This window comes from Lytechinus variegatus, chromosome 16 (genome assembly GCF_018143015.1).
Source record: "Lytechinus variegatus isolate NC3 chromosome 16, Lvar_3.0, whole genome shotgun sequence".
Taxonomy (NCBI): Eukaryota; Metazoa; Echinodermata; class Echinoidea; order Temnopleuroida; family Toxopneustidae; genus Lytechinus; species Lytechinus variegatus.
This window is the reverse complement of record NC_054755.1, coordinates 29,793,590-29,814,307: the sequence shown is the minus strand read 5'-3', so window position 1 is coordinate 29,814,307 and position 20,718 is coordinate 29,793,590. Positions and strand designations below refer to the sequence as shown.

At 36.6% G+C, this 20,718-nt stretch overlaps 1 protein-coding gene across 2 annotated transcripts in view; it reads left to right on the top strand.

The window, feature by feature from the left end:
• The window catches only part of LOC121429510 (sodium/potassium/calcium exchanger 2-like), a 44,212-nt gene that overhangs the window by 3,282 nt on the left and 20,212 nt on the right, over positions 1-20,718 (top strand). The window contains exon 1 of one of the 2 annotated variants that reach the window (XM_041626571.1): positions 19,874-20,048. The exons of the other annotated variant lie outside the window; for it this stretch is intronic. Coding sequence (XP_041482505.1) covers positions 20,023-20,048 — 26 coding nt within the window. The 5' untranslated portion in view covers positions 19,874-20,022. Of the gene's footprint in view, positions 1-19,873; positions 20,049-20,718 lie in introns of those variants that run through there. 2 annotated transcript variants of the gene reach the window in all.

The window sequence follows — 20,718 nt, the reverse complement described above, 5'->3', positions numbered from 1 at the left end:
GTTTCCTCGTATTTCCTCGTATTTTGAACTCGGGTTTATTTTAAACTTTGGTCTAAAGGTTTGGATACCCGATTGTGTAAAAAAAAATCAAAAGGTATATAGAGTTTGATTTTGTCCGCTCATTTGATGATCAACTCATTCATAAATGTTTTGGAATAAAAACTAAAATAGATTTTCACCATTCAGAGAAAATATGAGAACAATGGAATGAAAATTGACGATATTCAGACCTGAAGAGGGGCATTTATTTCTAAGTTTGTTTGTAAGAATTTACTAAGACCATGCGTATTTCACTAACCAAATGACGTGAGCGCGAAGAGCGAGCTGATTTTTTTTACATTCAGATCAGAAAAAAGACATTTTAAGGACCGATTTCCAGGAATTCATGAAGAGCAGACATATCTCATCAATCTATTTTTGCAAACGTAAGCACGGAAGGAAATGTTTTATATCAACACCTTCAAATGGGGCAGTCAATTTAAGTAGTCCTGAAAAAGAAGCATATGCCACTAAATAAAACAATAAGTTGAAGTGCGAAGAAATGTATCTGGTGTATTATTGACTTAAAAACGTTAAACAGACAACTAGAGCACTGGGAACAATTAAGACATAGGCATGAGCGAATATTGGTTCATAAAGGTATGAAAAAATGTATATGTATTATAACATAACATAAATACAATATAACATTATAATGAACAATAATTTCTCGTTTCCCACTACGTTTCTCTCCCTTTCTCCCTCTTTTTCTCCTCTTCCCTGTTTTTTTTGGTTTTTTTTTGTGACCAGCCGATGGGGGGGGGGGGCACGTGCCCCCATGCCCCCCGTAGTTACGCAACTGTACGGGACCCAGGTCTATAGTTAAACTAGGCTTCAGGCCATTGCGGACAGGATAGATTCTGAATGAAATCACCGGATCGTTCAACTAATGAAGGAAACGGTTTTTGTATTTTCTCTTTAGGAAATAATAATTCTCATTATATCATGTAAAATATTATTTTTGATGCTCCATAAAATTGCTTCACCATGATGTAGAAACGCCTCGAGGCTCTCGAGTTTGAAATGACATTATCACTGCCGCTAATACAAACATAAAGCACTTTGTAAAAGAGACACATTTAAGTGGTGATTATTGTTATTACATAAATTAAAACGGTTCGTCTTCATGGTAAGAGTGTTTTCGATTTGATTAATGTGATGACGCGTCGCTGGACAATAAATGAAGAAGTCCGGATATAAGAAGTAGCTTTATTTTTTTTTGTTAGAGTAAAAACATGAATCGGTGGTTTGGCGGCAAGTCATCAAAGAACAATATTAACAGAGTGATGCATTTTTTTACATTTTGATTTCGTGACGTCACATGCTAGCAATATCAATATATCCCACAAACTGTACTTTTCTCAGACCGTTGTAAATCAATTTATATTCGCGTTCAAATTCTCATCAGAAACATTATTTAAAACACGCTTTAGTCGTTATGATTCAAAATATAATTTATTATTCAAAAGTCGGAATATCATTGAATATTTATTGTATACATGCAACTGCCCATTATGTAACATCGCAAAAAGTATTAATTATGTGCTATTCTTGTGTTGGTTTTCGTCAAAAAACATTAAATATGTAATATTTCACTGTAATTTTTTTTGCAAAATGTTATTAAAACCAGCAGTTTGTAGGGTGGAAATCAACATTAAGTTCATCGGTCCCTTGGTTGACCAAAAGCATTATGAAAATAAAAGGGGCCACGGAACCAGGGGGGCTGGGGTGAGGGGCTGAGGGCCCCTGGATGTCTGCTTATTGAATCCTTTATGGATTGCTAGTTACTTTACTTTTTTATTCTAGAAAATCTGCATATTATATTCCACGTGTACTGCAGGTTTTTTTTTTTTGGGGGGGTGGGCGGAGAGGACAAATATCACCCCCAAATCAATTAAAATACAAACATGCTCGTATATCCCATCTCTACATAGGTATGTCATGAAATATTTCGACTCATGAATCATGATATCGAATATTATACCAGCAGAGTGGCCTCAAATACCTGAAATACAATACTTTACCACATTTGAATGAAATTTGAGGAAAATCCACAGAATTAAACTGGTATTTCGCACGCGATCATCTTCGGGAATGGTTCAAGAAATATTTCAGGTTAGATTTTTTTGCGTCGAGCATGTTGGATAATTTTGGGTTGGCCTCACACAAGGTTTCTTCCTTTTTGGCCATTACCTTCCTCACTTTCTTTACATTTGATGCACATTGTATTTATATTGTCTATTCTTTAAACTGTATTTTGATCTTGATCTCTTGAGGAGATAAATGAAACTCGGGATGAAACTAGGAACTTGAAACTTGTAATATATATAGCTTTCATGTATGAAACTGTCCCTTTTCCATTTGAGTATCGTGCCTTTTATACATATATGCAAATAATAAAGTTTTAGCACATGGGTGTTGAAGAAATTACCAGAGGGTGGAGGGGTAGACAGGGCACAACTTACCCACTCACGGAGACATTTCTAAGGTAAATCCTTTATATATATATATATATATATATATATATATATATATATATATATATAAGGTCAAAAAATCTGTGGGGATTGGGGTGGGCAAGGGTCTCTCGCCACCTAGATCTACAAGGCGTTCCATTACTTCCCGCGTTGAAAAACAACAACAACAAACAATACGATTCCGGGACTTGGATCAACTTTACCTTTAAAATTCCTGACATATCACTCGCCATGCTCACCGATTCAAATGGCACGGACAGAGGACGTGAGGAGGAATGCTTGAGCGGAGAAGTAGGCATTGATTCATGAGATCTCATGCATCAAGTGACATTGATAGCAGATAGAAGTACCCGAAAAACTAGGGTGGTGTGAAAGTGCGGGATGCGATGGGGCAAAAATGTAGCAGTAATAATAATATGTCAATTTATATAGCGCAGTTACTATGTGCATACTCAACTGCGCTTTGATACTTGGTATCCGGCTGTAGCTAAGCCGCCGTATTAATAGGCGCTAAAGCGTTCAAGGAATAAATCCTGCCGGGTACCCATTCACCCCACCTGGGTCGAGTGCAGGACGATGTGGATGAGATTCTTGCCAAAGGAAAATTACGCCGTGGCTGGGATTCGAACCCACGGCCCTCTGTTTCAAGGTCCGAAGACTAATCCACTGGACCACTAGTAGTGGTAGTAGGGGAAGGTGGTCCCGGAGGATATTATTTTTTTAATTCACGAGAAGTATGTAATTGTATAATCTTACCCCCTTTTTATTGGGGGGGGGGGGGGTTGTCTGAAAATCTGTTGGAAAAGAGTGGCCTCATTTGGGCCCCGCCCGGTAAGTACTATAGACCAGCGCGCCCCTGGAAGAATATGCCACAGCTATGGCCGTCATCATCGTCATTCAAGATTCATCGAGATTCAAGATTCAAGATACAAGTTGCAAGATTTCAAGAGTCCATTTCATGAATCGTGCACGTCATCAATGATTCTTATCGAGCTTCACGTTGTATCGTACACGTGCTTCTTCTGATTTTCATCTCTGGATGCATATATCTCTCAAACGTGGATAATAGCATTTATGAGGCGCCGATTATTTAGTTGCCTATTCAATGGCGCACTATACAAGTAGGAAAAGTTCATTCAATGACTGGGATTCGAACCCATGTCTCTCAGACTGAAAGACGAGAGTCATAACCCCTAGATTGAACGTGTCAAGTACATTTTACATGTTATATGTTATGCAATAAATTAATTCCTCACTGGAATATCATAAAAAGTGGCTTCAGTCCCTCGGCATACTAATCTCATACCCTGGGTAAAACTATATAATCATAATAAAGTCAATTTTAATTACTGGCGGTTGACTCAGCTCTTCACAGTTAAAGCACTATTTATTTTTTTTCATAAAACGTTATTCAATATTTGAACCTTACAGTAGTTGTTTAAACAATTTAAACATGTGTTTAAAATCCGCAACAATCAGGTTTAATATTTTAATATTTATTTTCTCTATAAAATTAAGCGCACTTCCATACGACGCTATGTAGGGCAAGTGCTCAAAATAATGAAACCACCTTAAACTCTTGACGAACGAATGTGGCCTATTCGATTGTTCATGAGATTTAATCATTATGTAATCATTAATCATCATCAAATCTTTATTTTTCTCTCTCCTAACTTCTCTTATTTCCAATTTTTGCGTTCCCTGGAAAGTGATATAATGAAAAGGACATTGAAGGCCATTATTCTTACAATCAAGTGCAGTGATGATGTAGGATTAAGACATATAGATTAGATTGTAATCGTATAGTCTCGTAAGGAACCAGCATTATCTGATTTCTGTTGACGTCACAGTTCAAATTTGAATAAAGCTCTCCTGAAAAGTACGAGCCACGCGTTGGTTTTAAGTACGGTAGCTCTTAATTTCTTTTGTTTTGTTTGTCCGAGATTCTTTCGTGTTTAAAGTATGATACGCCTAAAATTTCATCCAGTTCATTGTACTTATAATACGAGGCAGGTGATGGCCTACATTATATTCTGTCAAACCTTGATGAATAGTATAGCCTTGTTATTGACGTTGAACTACAAGGTCCGGGGTTCAAATCTCACCGCAGCACTCGCGTTCTTTGGCAAGGCGTTTATATACATTTGCCACTCTCCACCCAGGTGTACCCGGTAGGAAGGAATTCCTTTAAAGCTCGATGCGCCCGATCATGATAGCCGTGCTAAAGCCGTAATAATATGCAGCGCTTAGAAACAGATGGATTAAGCGCTATATAAATGTTGCATAATTATCATTGTTATTATTAATTGTGTATTTTTATGCCTTGGAGATAATTCATTTATCAGAAAATATAACAAGTCACTTAATTTCGAATTTAAATCGATAGATTAATTAATACGAAATACTCGAATGTGGGTGCTTTTCTAGTCGTTGACAAACAAAGCCAAAAAAAAAACCAAGCTATTCGATTTCTGGAAATGATTTGAATCGAGGACATGTTTTGCTTACTATGTAAAATTTTGAATTTATTGATTTATCCTTTTGGTTTGCAAAATCCCCGCCTGGGTTTTACCGATTTTTCCAAAATATAAATCATGATAAAGGCCCCATTCGATTATTTTGCATTGTTTCATCAATCTCTCTTAATTCGGAATTAAAATAGACTTGGTTTGTACTATCTGGTGATTGAAATATTTGTAAGGCATCAAAATTGTAATACTTTGAGCACTGGACAATAAATCATACTTTTCATCACAAGAGTACTTTACAGATTTAAGAAGGTAAAAAAAAACAACCCAAACAATTTTTGCACCTACTTTAGAAATGAATTTAAATCAAATGATGCATAAGCTTGCTTCCGGGACTTGTGTAATTAATACGAGTGGATCGTCTTTCTGATAAATGCCGAAGAGATTAGTCGAGGTTCAATTATACTTTGACCAGCGGACATTAACTCGCCGAAAATAGGTTAATTTTTCGGCGTTTTCCCCGCATTTTTATCATGTAGGCCTACAAGGGGCGGTTTAGCTTCTTCTTTTTTCTTCCGAGGAGGGGTTTGACCAAGAAATTTGACAAGCCCCCCCCCCCCAAAGAATGAAGGTCATTTTGGTACCGAGAATTTGTTTTACAAGCAAAAAAGGGGGGGGGGGGTTGGCTCCAAAATGTAGGTCATCATCATTTATTTTACTTGGCAACCCAGTGGGGGGGGGTTTTAAACTCCTACCCCCAATAGATCCGCACTTTATTCATGTACATGTCAGGACTGAAAAAACCTCTCTCCCCGAATACCCGCAGTCGCACTCGAAAGTCAACCCGCGTCGATTTCGAAACCGGCCCTCCGGCTGGAACTAGGTTAAAATGTATATTGTTCGGTTAGTTACAGTTCAGGGGACCGTTCCATGAAAGGACTTGTCGGACGTTTTGTCCCACAAAGTCCGTTTGATCTGGCAGTTACCATAGTAACAGTGCTTCTTATCCAATCAAAATCAAGGACAGTTGTCAGATCCGACAACTTGTCAAGACGAAAATGTTGAGGAAACGAACCCATGTTGTCCATGTTGACAACGAACCTAGCATATTACCTGATAACCTATAGCAATCACCTTTCTAATGTAACACTGATGCATTTTCAATCACTGGTGTACGGTGGGAGTTTGGGGGCTCTTGCCCCCCCCCCATTTTCACGACCAAGAAAAGAAAAGAGGAAAGAAAATATAAGGAAAGCGATAGGATGATATATAATATTATTTTCTGAAATTCATGTCAATATCTATCACAAACTTTGATTTATAGAATAAAAATATTGAAATATTTGCTCGCTCACTCCGCTCTCGCAACTTACCAAAAAATACGCGATACGCCAGATCGAGCCCCCTCCATTTTTGTTTTACTCATTACACCACTTTTTTCTCAACGTGCCTTAAAAGTGTGACATGGACTGATGCGTGATCACGTGATATCATTGCTGGGGGTAATCGGAAATTTTCTGTAATACAAGACATTACTTTTAAAGAAAATTACTACTAGCCGAAGGTAAGAAATTGATACTTCTCCAGAATCTCTTCATGATAATAATTGGGGAAATCATGCGTCTTTCTATTAAATTCGAATAATTTCATCGTGTCCATTTCGAAGACGTCTCCCTCTGTTTTTTCATCTTTGGTTTCCATTTCGTCATCGTATTTTCTCTTCACCTGGTATAAAGTGGGTGATACGGAGATCAGATAAGAATGTATAAAGATATATTAACAAACAAACAAACAAACAAACAAACGAACAAAAGTAAACAAGTATAGAAAGCGAACAAGCAAGCATATAAACAAGCATGATTTACCAAAATAACATCGGAAAAACATGCGAATCAAACAAAGAGAACACCTGCGTGTTTTGATATATTAGTCAGGTCCAGATTTGAGAAAAGTAGACTGCCTTAGGCAAATCGTGTTAATGCTGAATTGAGAAGTGCTTTAACATAATTTGAGGGCGCTGAGTCCAAATTTGCTGTTTGCCAACCTTGATTTTGATGTTAAAATCCTCAAATTGGCAAAATCAAAATGGCCGCCATTCTACACCCATTTTTACTCTATTCTGACCCCAAAACTTGTAACAAAAATGTTTGTCAACGGATTTTGGTACTATATGATCTCAAAAATAACATACTTAAAATCCACCAAAATCCGTATCCGGGAAAGTGGTTATTTTCAAGATGGCATCTAAGATGGCCGCCATTAACTGAAAATTAAAATAACCGGCACTTTATCTACCCTAGACACCTTTTTCGGTGCATATATGTATTCAATGGTGGAGGGCGAAAAAGGAAAGAGTGAACATAAGCACTCCAGGGTACCTGAAAATCCAAGATTGCGGAAAAATGGCTGCCATGGCCTAAAAATTCATAATTCATCTTAACGTATTTTATTGTCTTTTATTTGGGTTGTATTCATTGGTGATTTCAAGGGTCAAGAAGTAAACCGGGACAAGTTACAAGGACAGTCAACAGTCCTTTATGTCCAAAAATCCAAGATGACTTTCAAAATTGGAGTCTAAAATAGCTATTGTTATCTAAATACCCCAAACCCGACATAGTTTGTTTAATACCTGCCTTGGGCAAATGATGTTGGTGTCTAACCCATGGTTTAATGGGTCAAGAAATACGTTGGGACAAGTAAAAAAAACAGTCTATGGTCCTCCATGTCCAAAATCCAGGATGGTTTGCAAAAATGGAGTATAAAATGTCTATCGTTAATTACAAACCAACACAGTTTGTTTAATAACCGCCTGGAGAATATGATTTTTTAGTATAACACATGGTTTAAAGGGTCAAGTATTAGATTGGGACAAGTTACAAGGACAGTTAGTGGTTCCATTATGTCCAAAAATCCATAATGGCTTCCAAAAATGGAGTCTATAGGCCGTTCTCACCGAAAAACTGACATAGTTTGTTTAGTATCAGCCCGGGGTATATGATTTTGGTGTTTAACCCATGGTTTAAAGGGTCAAGTAATAAATAAGGACAGGTTACAAGGACAGTCAGAGGTCCAGCATGTCCAAGAATCCAAAAAGGCTTCCAAAATTGGAGTCTAAAATGGCTATTGTTAACTAAAAACTGTCATAGTTTGTTTAATATCCGCCTGGGGTATATGATTATCTTGTCTAACCCTTGGTTTAAATGGTCAAGTAATACATTAGGATAAGTTACAAGGGCAATCAATGGTCCTGTATGTCTAAAAATCCAAGATGGCTTCCAATTAAGGAGTCTAAAATGGCTACTGATACTAAAAAATTGACATAATCTATTTAAAATCCACTTGGGAAATATGATGTTGATGTCTACACTATGGTTTCAAGGGCTGAATAATACTTTTGGATTAGTTACAATGGTATGAAGCGGTCCATTTTTCCTATTATTTAAAGTTGGCTTTCAAAGTGAGTCTTAAAATACTTCCATCAGCTAAACATAGTCATAATTAGGTGAACAAAATCTTCACTACATGTATAGTGGTTTGAAGGCTGAAATAATAAATCGGAACAAATAAAAAAGATGGTCAGTTTCCTTTTCTTCGTAAAAAGTCCAAAGCGACTTCTAAAATTGCGTGAAAATGACTGCAATCCCCTAATCATGAAACCATAGGATAGTCCTGAGCACAAAAATGACATGTCTTGATATACTTATCAGTGAATTATGGAAATTTTTAGGTGAAAGTGTACCTTATTTTTTAAAGTTTGTTTTTGGATGTTTACTTATTGTTGCACCACCACCTAATTATGTCACTAATTCTTGTCAAACATAATTTCATGAGTCTTAGAAACCGAGACACCAAAATAGTGGCACTAGATGAGATATAAAGTATTGTCATTTTTGTAACAATGGTGGCCAATTTGAATGTAATTTTTGGAGCGTTCTTCAATTTTTTGACAAAATGGACAACAGTGGTTACCTGTAATCTATCTTCACCTATATCATATGACCCTTGAAATCATGAGAAAGGCAAAAAATGTTCTTACATTGTAGGTAGATAGTATATGAACTTTGCAGCCAGATTTTTAAGAAATAGCAACTATTTTTAAGCCATCATTATTATTTTTTTTTGGGGGGGGGCAAAACTGCACCACTGATAAACCTTGAAATTTTTCCATTGTAATTTTTCCCTTTGGAATCATGATTTTTGTTTTATTCTCGGTAGACCCCAAAGTTATTTCTACCAGGTGGATATTATATGAATTTGGACCATTTCAAAGTTACAACGTCCATTATAGACGCCATTTTGGAAGGTAATCTTGAATTCTCTGACACACTATCTTGTAAACATGTCCTGATTCATTATTTGCCTTGAAAGCTTTTTGATGATTTTGATTTTGAGGATTTACTTTATTTTTGATAATTTTGATAGTACAACGACTGCCGTTGTGGACGCTATGTTGAATTTCCCGGTAACCTTGACAACGTTTTGTAACTATAACCTGTGTCAATAGACTTTGTTTAATCCTAACATGCCTAAGTTTCATGAAATAGACATCTAAACCCTAAAAATTATGAAATTTCAAAAACTTAACCGCGGTTAAGATTTTATGTTGACTTCGCCGCCGCCGCCGCCGTCGGAAAAGCGACGTCCATGTCTTGCTTCTGCTACTTAGTGCAGGCGAGGAAAAAATGGCGGACACGTTAAAGATATCCAATGTGAATATGCCAGCATTGCCCCCAAATTATCAAACATTTTGCCATATTATTTATCAAGTCAGCAGCTCTGAATCATGGCAGCCATCTTGGAATTAAAGATGGCTGACGAATCAATCGGACACATTATGTTTGCAACCCTGGGTATCAAAAATTACGCATAGATCCCAAATTTTTAAATACAATCACCCATAAAAATCGTTTAATATGGGAAACTGCATTAAAAATGCCGCCATTTTGTTTTTTGCCGATTTGAGGGTGAAAACGTCGGAATCAAGTTTGGCAAACAGCATTTTTGGGTTCAGCACCCCTGAATTACCTTAAAACAATTGATAAATCAGCATTAACACAAAATGCCTAAAGCACTTTTTCTGAGCACATTTTTTAAAATCTGGACCTGACTATATACAGAAATGATGATATAGAGCAATAACAACGGTGACGTCTCAATGTTGGTTTAGCATCTCACCCCCGTACGTAACTTACAGTATACTGTACGTATACAAAATAAAAATATATAAATCTGAAATAACTGTCCTGGACTTTAAGTGGGGGGGGGGGACACAGGTTCATAGATGACAGATGATCTACAGAAAAGAGTCCTTCAATTTTTGTCTCACCTGCATAGCAGAGTGAGACTATAGGCGCCGCTTTTCCGACGGCGGCGGCGTCAACATCAAATCTTAACCTGAGGTTAAGTTTTTGAAATGACATCATAACTTAGAAAGTATATGGACCTAGTTCATGAAACTTGGCCATAAGGTTAATCAAGTATTACTGAACATCCTATTAGAGTTTCATGTCACATGACCAAGGTCAAAGGTCATTTAGGGTCAATGAACTTAGACCATGTTGGGGGAATCAACATCAAAATCTTAACCTGAGGTTAAGTTTTTGAAATGTCATCATAACTTAGAAAAAAATATATGGACCTAGTTCATTAAACTTAGACATAAGGTTAATCAAGTATCACCAAACATCCTGCATGAGTTTCACGTCACATGACCAAGGTCAAAGGTCATTTAGGGTCAATGAACTTTGGCCGATTTGGGGGTATCTGTTGAATTACAATCAAAACTTTAAAAGTTTTTTAATCTGATTCATGAAACTTGGACATAATAGTAATCAAGTATCACTGAACATCCTGTGCAAGTTTCAGGTCACATGATCAAGGTCAAAGGTCATTTAGGGTCAATGAACTTTGGCCGAATTGGGGGGTATTTGTTGAATTACCATCATAACTTTAAAAGTATGTTGGTCTAGTTCATAAAACTTGGACATAAGAGTAATCAAATATCACTGAACATCCTGTGCGCATTTTAGGTCACATGACCAAGGTCAAAGGTCAATGAACTTTGGCCATAATGGGGGTATCTGTTGAATTACCATCATAACTTCGCAAGTTTATTGATCTGACTTTTGAAACTTGGACATAAGAGTAATCAAGTATCACTGAATATCCTCTGCAAGTTTCAGGTCACATGATCAAGGTCAAAGGTCATGTGAAGTCAATGAACTTTGGCAACATTGGGGATATTTGTTGAATTACCATCCTATCTCTGTAAAGTGTATTGGTCTAGTTCATAAAACGTGGAAATAAGAGTAACCAAGTATCACTGAACATCTTGTGCGAGTTATAGTAGTTTTCAAAGTCAGCACTGCTGCTATGTTGAATCGCGTGATGCAGGTGAGACGGCCAGAGGCATTCCACTTGTTTATATCATATTAAAGTTTCGATATAATACTTTTGCATGCACATTTAGAATTTCATAGCGAAAGTTTTTTTATGCTTATAGTTACATCACGTATAATGATGATTAAGCTAGCAATGAATATAGTACACAAACTTGCCCTTTTTCTAAAACAATTCCGGCATTTCACAAGTTTTCATTGTCTCAAAAACCCAAAAATTTACATCACTTAGAATACATCATGACAGACTTTAAAAAAAATGAGAGAAATATGTATTTCAAGAGAATGAGATCTATGGGAAAATCCTTAGCACGTTTGTTTTGCCGCGGATTACCCGAGGATTTTGAAGGTATATTTTTCTTCGACCCTCGCATCTCTCTCCTCGTACTTTCTCGTCTAAGTTTAGATTTCTGAGAGTGCGTTGACATGGCTGAAGACATGCAATGTTTAGACAGGCCACAAAATGTTTTAACGCCATGAAATGAGGAACATATGATTTGTTTACCGGTCCAAGGGAGAAGAAGGGAGGGGGGAGGGAGGGAGTTTGTTTTTTATTGGGGAGGGGGTGGTGCAACGGCTGGACATCAGATGTCACCCGAAAGGTTAAATTGTCAATTCTCTGTCCCTCCAATTCGAGTGAAATCCAAATGAAAATAAATTTGATGTGTATCAAAAAGGCTGGAAATGGGAGTGAAAAAAATTATTACCTTTATATAGGCCTACAAAAGCAGGATATACATGTATAAATGCGAAAGGAAGCATGAATGGATGTATGTATGTATTTATATAAAAAGAAACAGATAAATATGGATGAATAATAAACAAATAATTATAAGTAATCAATGAAATGCATATACAAAAAAATACAATCGACCCCTCGCGATAGAAGCCTATTGTGCATAAAATGCTATGCTTATTTGCTCATTTCTATGTAAGGTCAAGGCCGATTCCCCGTTGGACCAGTAGAAATTTGAATTGGAAAAAAGAGAAAAATCAAACAACAAAGGCTTATAAATTTTTCGAAATAAAAAGTAAAATTAGAAAAATGAAGCATTGTAAATATTCATTTATTTTCACAGATAATGATATGCACATCACGCGACATCACGACATGTTTTGTACTCTATTAATGGAAGTGGCAAATTTATTCATTTTCCTCTCATTATTTATTTTACTCTTAAACAAAACAAAAATAAAACAATTAAACTGAACGCAATAGTTTTGGAGAATGAAGCAACACAGCAAAAACTGTGGTGTTAACCGGTGTACAAAGAGGACCACACCAGTTATTTTACACCGGTGTTAAATTGGTTGTGTTAGTTTTACACCTATAGGTGTTATTACAACACCTTTTGTTGTTACATATACACTCTTTGGTGTTATGTTTAATCTCTAGGGTGTAATTTTAACACCCCAGGGTGTGGTCCTCTATTAACACCAATTGGTGTTGGTTCGGGTGTCAGTTTTAACACCGTAGTCTTTACAGTGAAGTTTTCAGTCCACATCCCAACTCTATTCAGTTGAACGTGTGTAGTAATGGTAATATAATGTATAATTGATTACTAATAAAATTACCGGAAAACAGGCTTTTCATTGTGATGACGAGGAATGAGGTGACAAGACTGGTAACATAACACTTCTCTGCCAGTCTTGAATTTCACTGGACGCGAGTCGGTTAGGAAACTCAATTCTGAGTTCGCAGAAAAATGGGTTCACAATCGCACGCGTTCTCGGCAAACGTTGGCCACAATTCTTTTTCGGGTTGTCTTTAGGTTGGGTAAAAAAAAGCAACTGGGACTTGAGTCACCTGAACGATTGTAACTTTTTGTAGCCTGGTTTTGCTAAAAACTTATGCTGTTGATTGGAGTATGGAGTGCATAAAACACAAGGGGGGGGGGGTGGTATAAAGTGATTATCCCTCTAATATCTTAATCATTCTCTTTTTTGTGGGGGGGGGGAGAGGGAGTTGGATAAACTGCGCTGATGTAATTTTTTCCCCTGCTGGATAAAACACTGTCAGATCATAGTGTGTTCAAATAGTGAACCATGTGAAAACATGCACACTGCTCAAATTCAACAGTGTGAAGGGAGTTTCACACTGTGGACACCTCGACAGTGTGACTGTTCACAGTGTGTTCACATAGTCGACTGTGTGAATATGTGATTCACACTGTTGAAATGTTCGAATTTAACAGTGTGAATGTGATTTCACACTGTGTTCCACACTGAACACACTGTGGCACACACTATGGGACACTGTGTTATTGCCAGTAGGGACAACCCTAAAATACCGTCCAATGTATAACGAAGTGACGGAATGATTATGCCCTAGAATATAGCCACGCCCATTTTCTTCAAAATGCCTTGACTGTTTCATTTGTGTGCATGGGCCGTTTCTTAAATCTGTTTTCAGGTGCATAAGGGCACTTTCGAAAAATCGAAGAGAATTGAGCAGATTCAGATAAACTTGCTCTGCACATGCACATTCCTTAATTTCTGCTGACAGAGCATGCTCAGATAGATTTCCCCTTTGTTTTTTTGAATCCCCATTAATGTTTCATTTTGACCCTGCATTAATTTGTATGATTAACACCTATTTCCTTCTGCTTCGCACAGAGTAAAATGAGAGAACTTGAACTAATAATAGGTGCTAAATTCAGCACGACAGGTGCAAGTGCGTACAACTGTCCACAAGGCAAAAATAAATTACATCTATATAAGGGGCTATTTTAAGGTTTTGTTCGTTTTATAAAAAAAAATATCCTAAAGCATTGTACATCATGCATGCAGGTGATGGATACAATTATTTTCTGTATCTGAATTAGATTTCATACTTCCTTTTATTAGCTCTCCTTCCTCGATCTTTTCTTCTTAATTGTGTTCTTGTTATTTTGTTCTTTTCATACTCACAACAACAACAACAACAACAGCAACAACAACAACACAATTACCATCATCAACTTATTGTTGGGCGATTGTTGTTTTTCTTGCTCTTCATTTTTCTCACCCTCTTCATATCCAACTTCTTCTCCCTTCTCTTCCACCTCACCGTCATCACCTTTCCCTTCTTCTAGTTACTGTTATTCTTCTTATGATTTCATCTTTGTTATTACCCCCTCCTCCTCCTTTAATTCAAACAATTTTCTCTTCTTTTTTTGTCCCATCAATCCATCTCGGCAATTATCACCAATGATTCTGTTACAACGTCTGTCGCGACAGTCCGAGGTATCAAACTTCTCCAATCCTTCCCAATTTACCGTTGTTGTTTCAACAATTAACAATACACGTTACTTCCTTTTTTTCTTTTTGTCTTAGCTTGCGATTCTTTCGGCGCCATCCTTCCCCTTGTCAGAAATTGCGGGAAGTAAAGCTCTCAGAATTAGTATGTTAACGCGTGTTATCCTCAGACTAATTCTTCGATGAAGAGATGTAGCTTTTTAGTAGGGGACTGGGTGTGTCCAACAAACTCAAATGCATTATTAATTTGCATTTGATATAATACCGAGTCAACCCGGAAAGGATTGAATTTTTTTTGAATAAAAAGAAAGATAGAAAGAAATAGAGAGAGAGACAAACACGCATACACACCCACACAAAGGAAGGGGGTAATAACAGACGAGTTTGTATTCTGTAATATCCGAATCCCAAATGATACCCTTGAAAAATTATATTTGAATTTGTCTGCCTTATCAAAGTTGTTTTTCTGTCTACAAATTCGGTGGCACCGCCTTGTCTTGATATAAAGAGGGGGGGGGGGGGGCTGCATTCACCCCTTTTCGAGATGTTGTAGGCCTATAAACCCTCAACTTTTTTCAAGCCCCCCAAACATTTTTTTATTTTGTTCCTTGGTCAGTATTTCAGTTTGTATCCTTGTTGGGTTGTTTGTTTGCTGCTTCTCCTTCCCTGCTTATGTTCATCTCTTCCTTTCTATGGTACTTTCATTACGCGCAAGGGATATATAAATCTAAATCTATATTGGAAGGGGGGGGGGTGCATTGTTAGTTGTCAGAGTTCCACTATCTATAAAGTTTTGATTAGGAAAATAAGAAAAGGGTGATTGATATTATTTTTCTAATATTCATTATTAAAATCTTTTGGAAAAATGGGTAATAAAAATGTTCACATTTCGGCTCTCTCGCGAGGTTTTTTTTGTTAAGTTTCGCCTCGTAATCCATATTTAGTATGTCCCCTCAAAATATTAGCTCATTACGCCACAGCTCACCCGCCGCGTCACTTTCCACCGGAACCCATTTCAGACGAGAAGGGGCACACATACCCCCCCTGCACCCCCTTCCCCTGCGCCACTATCGCCAGGCTATGAATATTAAATACTTTAGCCGTGGCCTTCAGGAATCACCTGTAGGGCGCTTCCTGTCCAAATGTTGCTTTTAAGGTGTCTCCATGGGATTCAAACCAAAAGGTCAATTCGTTCGAGATTTTTTCCAAAGTGCCCTCCACCTTTCTCTTTTCTCGGACACCATAATCAATTTCTAGGTATAAAGAAAGAGCAGGAAGGAAGCGTTTCTTCCAAGTTCAAATCAACAAATCAAATTGAGATGCGTGGTCGGAATCGGTCAGAATATAAATATACACGTATTCTGAAGTCGGGTTTAATTTTAACTCTTGTCTATTGTGATCTATAACTATGGATAGCCAATTGAGACATACAATCTCTAACAGTTGATGTTTGATTTATCAGTTGTTTTGACATTGAAATCATTATAGCTGCCTGGGAAGGATGAATAAGATATTTGTTTTCATCACCATTACAGCATTAGGAAAAAGCACCGTAAAAAAATTAAGATAAATATCCAATGTTAACCAAAAAATGGCTTCCCATAAGCGCAGAGTTTGACCATGGTCTCAGTGAATTGACTTCAGAATCTTGCCCGAATCAACATTTGGGGAAAAGTTGGTCGTATTGTTGTCTGCGTTTTCTATGGGAAAGAAAGGATTTTTACAACTGCAACGCCAGCAGATTTGAAAAATGCCTGTCAGATTACAGTAAAAGAACAGCCTGGAGGTCTTTGTCGAAAATTGGTAAGTCGAATTAGCAGTTTCGTCCTAAGTTTCGGATCTGACGAAAAGATTTAATTTTTTTTCTAGAGTTCAGACAACGGAGCTGCTGTTTTGATTCACCATGTTTTTTTTTCGACAAAGACTCCTTGGTTGTTCATTGTCATGAAGGGCGATTGACAATACATTTTCTATGTTCTTGAATCTGTCGTTCGTCGGGGAAGCGTAAATTCTCTGATGGCAATATTTTTGGAGAGCAATAGTTTGATGAATAATGTATAGTTAAATGAGGGGGGGGGGCTTAGGATGAATTTTTATTTTGAATTAACATCCATTTCAGTTTCTTTCCATGCTTTTGATAAATAATATAGGATTTGTGCAGCGCACGTATATCCACCTTGTTAAGGCCCTCCCATGACCCGGCTATATAAGCTCGTCTACCGATTCCGGTGTTCACAGCTTTTTAATGAATTATTACTTCCTGCCGGTACCCATTTACCTCACTTGGTGGGCGTTTTATAAAGTTATTCGCATTTTTAAGCGACTTTTAGAACAACGGGTGAACCTCTCTTCGCGCTAAACCATGAATGAACATTTTGGGTGTATACCATTTACCACAAGAAAGGATCACCAGTCGTTCTTAACTTTCGAACAGCTTTATGAAACACCCATCCGGTGCAGAGTACAATGTAGATAATTTCTTGCTGAAGGAAAAAACGCCATGGCTAGGAATTGAACCCACGTCCCTCAGATTGAAAGACGATAGTCTTAACCACTAGACTATATAGACCTCCTTCTCATATTGAATTCAATAATTCAATATTGTCCAACTTTGTTTCTATTATGGATGCGTTTTCTCTCTTTCTCTGAGAATGATACACACTTTCTCTGTTTGATAATCATGATAATGATACACACTTTCTCTGTTTGATAATGATTTAGGATGGATTGTGAATGTGCTAGAAAGTGTTTGAGTGAGTGAGTGAGTGAGAGGGGGATTGAGATTTGAGATGGGTAAAAAGGGAGCAGGGGGGGGGGTGGGGTGAAATTTATATCAATGGTAAAAATTGCCGCGATTCCTAACATAACCGTAATCAAATTTGAGAGAACTTACGGATTAATGTTTTACACAGTGCATCTGAATGGATCTTAATGTTCACTCCAGACGAAATACTAATCAATTTACCTCTCTGTCGTCTGTGTATATAATGAAAAATTACCGCTTTTCGTTTACTTTGTCATGAAACTTTTTTAAATCATTATTTTTATTCACTTTTGTACAACATGAACATGTAAAACCAAATTAGCTTTTTGAGCATTGTCAGTTTTTGTTTTCTGTCCACTAACTATTTATTCATTGACGTCCTGTGACAGTAATGACGAAACGTAATTAAATGAAGATAACAAAATGTCAAGAAAAAAGAAAGCTATGATGTTGTGGCGCACTGTCATGACAGTGGTGGCATCATGACAGGTGGCATTGTGGGAAATAATGATATAAGGTGAGAAAGTGCGAAGCAATCAATAGATAGAGGGAGTGTGGTTCGGTTAAAGGGGGTACTCCAGGCTGAATATAATATTTTTTGAGCAGATTAAGAAAAATCAGACAAACAAAACACTGAAAGTTTGATCAAAATCGGACGAGGAATGACAAAGTTATGGCATTTCAAATATTTGCATTATTCCGGTGAAACAGGCATGTCTTCATGAATATTCAACGAATACACTGATGTCATATCCCCACTTGTTCTTTTGTATTTTATTATATGAAATTAGGTTCATTCATTTTTTTTTCTTTCAAGAACCAAACTATTAGAATAACAACTGATTAACTGCATTAGATATTTATTGCTGCAAAACCATTCACACATGTATTAACAAATAAAGTAATTATGATTTCATATAACATACAAGGAAAGTGGGGATCCGACATCATCAGTCTATCTAATAAATATTCATGACAACGTGCATATAGGCCTAACTGTTTTCAAAATATATTGCTAAATTTTAAAATTCAATAATTTCGTAATTTCTTATCATATTATTTATGCGAATTTTCAGCATTTTCCTCTGTGAAGTTTGCTCTATTTATTTTCCAGCCTGGAGCCTCCCTTTAAAGAGAAGGAAAGAGATGGTGATATTTGTATAGAGAGCAAGGGAGATAGTCATGAAAGGGGAGGGAGGAAAATATGAATTATTAGGGAGATTAGATGAAGAGAGAATGAATTCTACAGCAGTTTAACAGTTTATTTAATCATGCTTATAGTTCATTAAACATGTTAATGATTTATTTTAGATATTAAAAATTAAACTTCGTTGTTTTAGATTCTAAATATTCGTTTAAGCTTTATAAAACTACTGTAAAATTCGTTTGGTAAATATGGTATGAAAATTTAAACGGCGTTTTTATTGCGTAACATCCTGCATATTTGGATAGAGACGAATTATTATTCGCGTATTGACATGAATATGAAATAAAAAAACGCTTTAAATAGACATTTAGATTTAGATTTATTTATTTCCGTTCAACATTTTTTTTCAAAATACAATCAAAGTAGCAATACATATGAAATTTCGTAACAAATGTTGAATATAAATTAAACAAAAGTACAATTTGTTGCAGTAATTTTATCAATGAAAAGAAACAAGAAATGAACGGAGGGACTTGCCAAGAAAAGCAAAAGCTTGTAGAGAAGGCAAGCCCCTAAACGTAGTTTCGATACTAATTATAAACAAACTATATATACAACTATATAAAAATAAACGAGACGGACGCAGAAAACAAACTTAAAACAAGTAATCCACAAATATCAAAATAAAACGAATAAGCGACCAAAATAAGAGAAAGTAGTTCAAATAATAATAATTACCGTGGTAACACACAAAAAAGTACTTGCATTAAACCACTTCCCTCGAAAAAAATAAAATGAAAATTTCTTTAGAAAAAGAGGAAATGGCTCTTAACGCATTAAGATTAATGATAAAAAAGATGATAATGGAAATTATTACATACAGGTTTTTCTTTTCAATTTAACTGTGTATGCTCGATTCATCAATTACAAAGCCATAGAAAATTTAACGTCAGTATTAACTATTCTTTGTTTATTGTTTACGACACCTGAGAATGCAGACAAAGTCTATTTTCTCGCGTGAATATTTATTTGCTGACTTGGAGATGATCCCGGTGTTTTTCCAAGCACCCAATAAACACGACGTCCCCCTAATTTTAATTAATAATGAGCCTCCGACTCGTGAATATATCTTTTTGTAAAGGCTATTGTATCTACCTTTTTCTCTCCGGGGAGTTTCCTTTGTGACGTAACTTCTTGAAGAAATTGATTAAATGAAGTCCCGTTATCCTTCCATGCATTTTGTGCAGCGGTTGTCCCTAGCAACGATCGGTCTTTACAGCGCGCGCTGTTACAGTACAGTGGGCAATGGATGAGCAGCAGACAACGCGCTCGCGCATACGTTTACCATAGCGTGCATGCATGCAACCGCCACAAAAAAGGTGCACAAAACACTGCCTGCCAGCAGCCGCCAAAGACAAGAAACTCGCAAAATACACAAACACGGACAATAACTGGATTTTACTTTTACTTTTAAGGAAACAAGGAAATCTTTATGAAGGGAAATGAACACTCAATAAGGTAAATAACAACTGTATATGTGTGTTTTTGTATTTTTATTTCGTTAACTAAATTTATAAACAGAGTTTTAAGACTCCTAATCATGATAGGAAAGCTGTTCTTGACTTAAAAAAAAGGATTGGTGTCGTGGGATGCGGAGGTGCCTGTATTTTTGGAAGCGGTGATGAATGATGTTGCTGTCACTCCTTTGCCCTTGTTTCTCTCGCTCTTCTGTCTCGTCTTGAGATGAGTAATTCCACTGTCAACATTTTGTTTTCTTTGGATTTTCGTGGGGAATTCCTCTCCTCATTCGGAGAAAGAAAACGGGATTCAGATTTTTTTTGTGACTTGCAATTGTGCTCTGTATGATAAAAAGACTGTGGCGCGACAGTGGTTTGCTTCGCTTTTTCTTTAGTAAAGTTATTAGGCCCTATTAATATCATTTTTGGGCTAACATTAAATTTTTTTAATGATAACGTCTGCAGGACTTTCCCCTTCTCACCCTGGCGACATTTGTAATCATGATGATATCGTCAAGATCTAGATTAGATGTCGATCTATCCCTGGCTATAATCAGGCCCCTATTTCATTTTTTATTCAAATTTGGTTTAGACTTCAAATTTATTTTAGCAGGTTTGCTTTCAGATTGGAGTGAATTGCTAAATTTTAATTAAATGGCATTTTTCAGCAT